The following is a 9,368-nucleotide window of genomic DNA, read 5'->3' on the forward strand; positions in this document are numbered from 1 at the left end:
ATTTTTCTGACTTGAAACTATGACCAGCAATTTTTTTCATGATAGTTCACTGTGTGGTAGCTTTTTTGTTGAATCTACTGCAAGAGATATCGATGAAGTACATCACATATATCTGATGAAAAATACATGATTCTGTGCAACTAAGATAATATAAGCTACATGTAGCAACCTGCTAGTGGATGTATTGCTTTGCTCGATCACACCAAGTGGGATTACTTTTCAAAATCAAAGGCTGTTGTTGTTTCATCGGATTTATTAGTTAATCACTAAAATTACTCAAGTCCAACTTGAAAACATTATACGTGAGTAATGGCTAAAAAGCTGATGAAATTCACAACTGTATATCATGTATGATCCATACTTAAAAATACAATTTTATGATATCCTGGCCGTATGGGCTTGATTGTTTGTTACCTATTATGCACTCTGAAGCAGTTTATGACGGAGTGCAACTTTTGTCAGAACAGAAAAGTTCACAGACACTAATTATTCAATTCGTACACAAATAATATGTAGTGTAGCGCAGTTTGAAGTCGGTTAAAACTAGTTGGTCAAACAGCATTAATACAAAAACTGGTTTTGCTAAGTCCCGTCAAACAGCTTTTCCATACAAACTCGGAAAATTTGTAAAAATTGACCAACTCGGCGTTTGAAGTGATTTCCAACGTGCAATGCCTAAAGTTCCTCCAGACATCTTAGTTTTGTGAACCACTGCCCACTCCTACATAGCGTTTAATAGCTTGGATCGATCACCAACACTTAGTTATAATATTGTTCTACTTAAAGAACAAAACTGAACTATAGGGAATTGTTCAATCCCATCACCAGCAACTTCCTCAAATTTTTATACAGATTTTTATAACTTGTATCTAGAGGAATATCATGTTTTAATGAATCTACTGAAAACTAGCTGGTGTCTCACTGTGAACAGTTGTATCAAGTCAAAATCTCAGTCTTAAATATTCACATTAAAAACATAAAGGATGCATACATGTACGCATTAATGTTTACTATTTGTTTTGTAGAAAATTCAAAATGTAATGTTTGAATTTATGGAAGATAAACCTTGAAATGCTATGGGTATTAAATTATTAATGTCAGCGTTTGATCAGTGTTTTTAATTAATTTTGCATTTGTCTATTTGTAAATAGTAGCATGAACCTTTCTAGAAAATTTATACTTTGATATGCATTTTCAAAATATTAATGTAAAGTTTAGAATTCTCTGAATGGTAATTTAAACAACAAAATTTAAAAACTGGTTATTTTCCATGTTCAAATTGTAAATAAATCACACACTAGTCAAATTCAAATTTGTATCGAGTAACACTAAAATGAATGCTGTTCTCCAAAAATGCTTTATTGAAGTAATGTACACCTTTCAAAGCTACAAACTGAAGCAGTAAAAATATAAATTTTGGAAGATATATAATAATCAGATGTTATGAGCTGCCTTCATGTTATATAAGTACAAACATTAAGCAAGTTAACCAAAAATGTCCCTTAGGCACCTCCTACTTCAAAGCACAGACCCCACAGAAATTCAAAGGGTTCAATAATAATTATTATTGATTTGATAAAGAAGTAGAACTAGACAAAGGTTTCCTAGCTCATGTGTTATACCTGAGCCAACATCTTAGCGGACAATGGCTACTGGCAAGAATATAGCTATCTATCTATTATAAATACTCCGTTTGCAACTTGTAATTGTATAATTATTAACTTATTATTATTAGTGTCAACAAAATCTTTATAGATGCCATGTTGATGATGTCATGATGTCAGCATTCTTACATCTATCTGATACATGCTAAAACAAACCCCAAAGGCAACTATCTCAGCATACCATGCATTCTTTTGATGTTGTGTTAGTAAATCTAGTAGAAAAGTATAATGTAGCTTCTGTAGGGCATTAGATGGTATAAGTATGGGTGGAAGTCCATTTGACATTGAAGATGCAGACCGCCCTTTGATTGCTCAAAGGTAGGATTTGTCGAGACCTTTTAATATATCCGATATTCTTTAAATTGGATTTGTTCCAAACTAGTCATAGTACGTCATGTGGAATGGTTTATCAAGCCATGATTCATTGAAACTATATCTACTTTTGCCAAAAAACTGGTTGCGCAGTGTGTTGTAAGATAAAACTGGTTTAGTTTTGTTTTTATTTCATTTTAAAAACTTCAGTTCAACGTCAGGAAAACTAAAGTTCACTTATTGCGGCTTTTCGGAAGTCGAAATAAGTGAACCAAAATTTATAGAAACTTTGAGTTAGTGGTGGACACAACATTGAGTGGCAGCAAAATAAACAATCAAGTCAGTTGTCGTTGACAAGATCTTAGTTCTGATCATGAAGTCATAAAAGAATGCATTGAGCTGAGTCTCAAAATTCACTCAAGAATGGAGATGCTTTTGAAAAAATAAAAAACCTGTCTCATGTCACCTCATTTTGGCATCAATGAGAGACATTGTTGCCACAAGTTGTCATCTACAGCACACTACGTTTGAAAAGTTCATGATGGTTTATTTATGTTTAATAGTATCGAAATGATGTGCATATTTTTTAGATACCGACTTATGAAGCAGCTTGGTAAGGGGTCTTTCTGCGTTGCCTATCTAGCAGTTCATACAAAAAAGCCTGCATCTCACCCACATCTCTGCGTTAAAGTTGAAAAAACTGACAATGAAAAACAACGGTTTCGTCAGCTTCATTTTGAAGCAAAACTTTACGAAATGCTACGGCATGAAGATGGGTTCCCACACGCGAGGCATTTTGGTAAGGAAAAAGGATTCAACTTCCTAGCAATGGAGTTGCTCGGGCCAAATATTGATGACTTATACACAGCCAATGACAATCATTTTAGCTTACGATGCGTCTGCGGAATGGCGATGCAGATGATCACGCGCCTAGAGTCGCTGCACAAATACGATTTCATTCATCGAGATATCAAGCCTGAGAACTTCATGATTGGACGATACAAGAAGGCATCCGTAGTCTATCTCAGTGACATGGGACTTTGTAAAAAATTTCGAGATAGCACACTCAACGTACACATTCCATTTCAAACCAACCGCTCATTAGCTGGCACAGCTCGGTAAGTGGCTAATTAGCTGATAACTTGTACAGCATATAGGTATGCATATTGTGATATAACATAACTGCTTGTTGGCAGACAAGGTGGGAGTAGGTAATCAATTAGGTAATGCTTTGGTTTAGTTGGTCTTTTGTTTTATATAAAGCGCATGTTACTCAAAAAGATTTCATGAGGTGTTGCTACATCAAAGATTCAATCTTACAATAGTCCATCGACTAGCGAGATGAGTTTTTATACACAATTATTGGTCGATGTAAAGTCAAAGCATAATCGCTGTTTAGCGTGACGGAATTGTTGCAGCACTTTTCCTATTCTACAAATGAAAGCGTCTTCATCTCTCTAATCGATGATCAAAGAGATTTAACAATCAAAGTGAAACCTAATTCTTTGACATTCTTTAGTCCACAAACTATAGTAACATCAGCGACCCATGCTTCAGCATTTTGATTCATTTTCATACACGGATCAACTAAATCTTTGACCACCATCAATTCATGGAACCTTACTAAATGAAGTTTCTCAAATGATTTTTGATATTGATACGGAAAACAAAATGAAACCTTTTACGACATAAAGAGCTATTTAATTACAAGCCATCATTCCGTAAGAATTATAGTCATGGAGCAAAAACGTAATACATTTGGCCAATTAGCATATGTAAAGCACCTCACTATGCATTTCTATTTTTTTAAATCGGCTTCAAGTTTTTCAGACGACTATGAATCCCTTAGTTCCTTGCAGGCAGTTTGTTGTTTTTTTTTAATTGGGGTTTCCATTCTCATAATTTATAAGATGCTACATAAGGATACTTTTAGCAAAATATCAAAATACACCATAAAACCTCTAATGGAATGCTATGACGTTCTATTTTTCAACCCTTCTCCCATAGTGGCTGTCAAATAGAGGTGGCGTTCAAATAGAGGTGGCATATGGTGTGATATTATTATGGTATCTATCATGGAATGGGGTGCAAATTAATCACACTTTTAGTCCTATGCATATTCATAACTCGGAGTTATCTTTCCTAGGCCGCTTTCAGCATTGTGGGACTAAAAGGGTAATTATTCTATTTGTGATCTGTGGTCAAATCCAATAAGACATTTTCGTCATACACCAAGCACCTTTGTTATAGTGCAATCGCATGGTTATCTTAGCCTAAAATCAATTACATATTTATAAAGATCACAGACTATTATCACGTACCTTCATATATTCCAACCGAGGCAAAACATACGCTTACCATAATTCTCTCATAATTGTGATTTAAATGTAAACGCTTTTCATTCACCGTAACCAAGTACCATTTACATGTTCGGAGTGCTAAAGCAACCTAAATCAAATTAAATCTTGTAACATTTGTCTTACATAATCTACCCCTTTGACAAATTCACTAGTAATACCTTCAAGCCTAGCCCCCCCCCCCCCATATCAGTCCTGATACTCTAGCAGCAATATCCTAGGATGTCAAGGTTGTTTGGATAGAAGTGGCTGCTTTCAAGATGGCTGAAGTTTTTAGAGATCCGTCATTTGAGACGAAAACCACGAAGAGTTCTTACATTGCATCTAGCTCGGAAATATTTTCAAACATCGAACATTCAGTCTCATTCGTGTCTTGCTCTGCGATAACGATATGAATAATAAAGAAGATGTTTCTACCGTACTCACCTTTTTGTAGACCGCCGGGTACTCTTGAACCAGTAAAAACCACTGTGATTTGTCGTCAGCTATGCTGCTCTACAGTACATTTAAAAAGGTTTAATATTTTGTCCTTTGCGAAAATTAAACGACACCTCTTCCAGCTTTCGGGCTTCTATGAAAACAAGGCTTCGGTTGTCTGTTAGGATTTATGCCAAGATCTTGTAGACAAACTAATAAATTGTATTTTTTTTCAAGCCATAATGAATCTCACTTTTATTTATTGGTTTGCTGGTTTGATAAGTGCATGTAAATCATTTTATTTGGGTTTCTCAGTCAGCTACTTCATTTTGAAAATTTAAACAAAAGCAAAACAAGAGATTCTCACGAGATGGACATTATTCCATAGCATGGCAAGGTGTCTGCTAAGTAGTGCTCAGTGCGTGGTGTAGGGGTTAGCTCGCCTGCCTGCACAACTGGAGTTCCCGAGTTCAACTCCAGTGGGAAGTTGTTTGTTGATCCTAAAATGTTATCGCTATAACTGAACATCTGGGTGACAGTCCAACAAATGAGCGCTTAGCTTTATATACATAGACTAGCTGAATGCCCGGCGTTGAACGGGTAATAATATTTGCACAAAAAAATTTCCTTTTAGTCAACATATACCACATTTATAACATTCTACAACATTCTAACTTTTAAATGAAGATGTTGGTTTATTTCTGTGTGTGTCCGGCCAATGCATAATTCAAATATTTGAAAACTTGAGGCATAGCCAAAACCGGCTATTGGAAACATTCCTTACTTTTTATGCGACACACTCATTCACAGTTTAAAACAGCTTATAAACGGTGGCAGGTAACGCAATTGCCATTGGCCAAGTCTTAAGCCAAGAATGAATTTGAGTAACTTAAGCTGGTCTAAATCTTTATTATAATGAGAGCCGTGTCTGTCTTTCCATTTGAACGTTAAGAAAAAGAGACTGCACCTCACTAGAATCGAACCCACACATTTGGTGAATGTATAGTCAGACCAAGTGCACAACCACAAAACTATGCAATCAGCTTACTACCGAATGGAATAATTGTTCTTATAATGGTTATGCATCATGATTTCTCACACAATCTTCAAGCATGAATGACTCAATAATTAAATAATTAAATTGAACTAGAATTATTAAACCATGCTAATTATTCCCCAGTGTAGCAGCTAGGCCGTGTGGTGTAGAAGATAGCACGCCTATATGTGTAACTGTTGTTCCCAAGTTCCAAGCCAGCGCGATGCTGTTTTTTCGTTCCTGTAACATTATCGCTATACCTGCACATACACACAGCAGACAAACACTTTGAATTGTATATATAGATTTAGACTAGCTTAAGTTACTCAAATTAATTGGGTAAAGAAACTTAACCAATGTCAACTACACTTCCCTGCCACTGTTTATAAGCTGTTTTAGATCTTGAACGAATGTGTAACATAAAAAGTAGTAAAATTAATGTTTTCAACAATCTGTTTTAGCTATGCCTCGAACTTTTAAATATTTGAATTGTGTGGTGGCCGGACACACACAGAAATAAATAAACACCTTCAGTTAAAAGTTAATAAATGTTTTAGTTGGTAATTGAAAATAAATTTTTTGTGCAAAATTATTTTTCATTACCCATGCAACGCCGAGCATTCATCTAGTAAATTATAAAACTGATCGATGAAATACAAGATATTTTGAAATAATAACAATTAACAAATTACTCTATATGCTTAACTGTAGAAAAGTCTAGTGAAAATTTAGCGACCTTTTAAGGTCGGAGAAGGGAGGTTAGAGTGACCCATCAACGAATCATGCTGTACTGGTACTATGAACCTAAAGGCTCTAAGCTAACAACATACAACTGTTCAAACTATTATAGGTATGCCAGTGTGAATGCTCTGACAGGAAATGAGCAGAGCCGAAGGGATGACATAGAATCACTTGGCTACATGCTTGTCTATCTTATAAAAGGCCAGCTGCCATGGCAAGGCCTCAAGGGAGATGACCGCAAGCAGAAGTACAGCAGAATTTGTGAATGCAAGCGACAGACAACTACCGAAGCTCTTTGCGCGGTTAGTAAGCCTGTTGTTATCTCATATCTTATCATGAATACATGTAGTTTTGTTGGATTTATGGCTAATATTTTGATGAACTCATCGTCATCATGCTTATGATGCTACAGGAAAAAATGAATTAAAAATATTTTAAGGTTCATATGTTATTATTTTTCAAATTTAATAAATTTAGTAAGCTAGAAAAGTATATGACCTCAACAGTTGTACCGGTTGTATAGAAATACGATGGCGTACGTGATTCTGTAAAAATTATAAACATATCAAAGTTTCCTTAATCTCAATGAAAAAATTAATGAGATGAGTAAAGCCAAAAAATATTTGGACTACCCCTAGGACACTTATATCTCGCTAGTATTTAGTTTCGTGAGTAGCATACAGAGTAAAATTTTGCTGCAACTTAATTTCGCATCTTTGATGAGTGCGAAAATATAGTGATGTGAAAATAAATGCAGTGGAACAAACATAATTAGATTCCTCAGGTTCGGTTCACCGGTAAGAAATTTGGTTCAATTTAGAACTAGTTTGTAATTGTGAACTGCAGGTAGAGTTGTATGGACGAGATCGATAATGCAATTTGATCGCTTGCTGCCATTTGTTTCTTCGACTAACAATGAACAAAGCTATTTAATTCCGCATTTTCGCTCGTTCGTTATGATACTTTAGTTTTGCTCATGAAATTTTCGCGAGAGGATGACTCCGCGAAAATGCGAAAGTTAGATGAGGCGAATACATAAGTGTCCTAGGATAACTCAATTTTCTATAAATTTCTTATTATGCTGATTTTGAAATTTTTTGTCCCTACTGCATTCAGGTTTTTTATAAGTAGTAATCATTTGATATCAGCCTGCTAATCTTCATATCTAGTTTGAAAGCAATACATAAAATTTCAACTTTTGATATCTTAAATTGTATTTTATGAAATATTGTATATTATTAAAAGCTATTCAACACTTTGATAGAATATACAATAAAATAATATAAAAAATCAACTTATTATCTAAGCAGCTATCATGCTTTGCAAATTTCCTAGGGTCTACCTTCTGAGTTCTCACAGTATGTTTCATACGCTCGCAATCTCAAGTTTGAGGAAGACCCCAACTACAACTACCTCCGCGGGCTCTTCACAACACGCCTCACTTCACTTAGCAAGGAGACTCCGTCTAGCGGGCGGCATTTTGACTGGATTTCTAAAGTACCCCAAAAGTTTGCTGACATAATACATCCACCAGACTAAAACCATAACACGATACAATATGGCTAGACTGTATCGAGATATGCAACCAGATTTGCTTTGACAAATATCTCACATGACACAGTATGCACTAGAGACATCAGTGAATTTTAGCATGCCTTGGTTTGTTGTTCATCACCCAGTAGGTGTGAAATACAATAAACATTTGATTCTGTTAACTTGCCTGACTTGTTTATATAAGAATTTACGTGTATAATTGTTTATCATGCTAAAAGTATAAGAACAAGTTCTATACACTACTCAGTAGCAGGAGTACAAGTTCTGTACAATACGCAGTGGTAGGAGTATAAGTTCTATACACGTATCAGTGGTAGGAGTACAAGCTCTGTACATTAGTCAGTAGTTAGGAGTACAAGCTCTTTGCACTAGTTAGGAGTGCAAGCTCTCTACACTAGTCAGGAGTCAGGAGTACAAGCTTTCTACACTAGTCAGGTTTTAGTAGTAAAAGCTCTGCTCCAAATAGAGGAAATGAGTATATTCCCATCAATACAGATACATAGATAAAAGATAACCCAGCCATTAATCTCATCAATGTTTTTTATTCAAAGCAAACTTGAATTCAAAAATGTTCAAGCACTGAAAAGATCTCAAGTTTTTTAACCTTGTAGCAAATATTAGTATAGAAGTCCTCATTCTTCAGTCTAAGATCGCTCAGTTCAGATTTTAGCTTCTGCTCCTCTGATTGCATTTTCCAGCTTTACAAATGACTTCTTGTTTATGCTTGAGACACTCCCTCAGTCTAACATCTATATTACATAACAAAAGGCAATCTCCTTTGCCATCAAGTCCAGTCTTCACCAATCAATAAATTTCCATTCACTCCAGTATAGCTCCACTCACGCTTTACATATAGGCATCAGCCACGTTAAACCATGCTAAAATTAGCTTGAAATATTTAATCTATTTTTAATTTAATAAAAAATCTCATCCAGGTTTGTGCTTTTAATGTTTGTACTTGATAAAATAACTAGCTGCCACTAAAACCGTCTGCTTAAATCATGATGCATATGCCTCGTTTAAATAGCATTTCAAAATTATTTACCAAGTTTCCATACGGTGATAGTGTATGACACCTGGGTGCACCAGTGCTAAAGGGCTACGCTGGGTCGACAAGCAGTTCATGTTTTCATAGGGTGCTATCATGGTAAAGCGATGGTTGTGTGGTACATATTAAGACACAGGAAAGCAATACCTATGCGCCCATACAAGTATGTAAGACACTGTCATCATTAAGGCCATTTCCATGGGTGAATGAAAACTGAAAAGTGGACAAAGATGGCGCAT

At 35.4% G+C, this 9,368-nt stretch overlaps 1 protein-coding gene across 1 annotated transcript; it reads left to right on the plus strand.

Moving 5' to 3' along the window:
* Positions 1-1,926: 1,926 nt before the first annotated feature.
* Positions 1,927-8,066, plus strand: LOC137390389 (casein kinase I-like). Its single transcript, XM_068076721.1, has 4 exons — positions 1,927-1,982; positions 2,567-3,094; positions 6,637-6,829; positions 7,863-8,066. The coding sequence occupies exons 1-4, from the start codon at positions 1,927-1,929 to the stop codon at positions 8,064-8,066; spliced, it is 981 nt and encodes a 326-aa protein (XP_067932822.1).
* The last annotated feature ends 1,302 nt before the right edge of the window (positions 8,067-9,368 follow it).

The sequence above is a fragment of the Watersipora subatra genome, chromosome 3, assembly GCF_963576615.1.
Source record: "Watersipora subatra chromosome 3, tzWatSuba1.1, whole genome shotgun sequence".
Classification (NCBI taxonomy): domain Eukaryota; kingdom Metazoa; phylum Bryozoa; class Gymnolaemata; order Cheilostomatida; family Watersiporidae; genus Watersipora; species Watersipora subatra.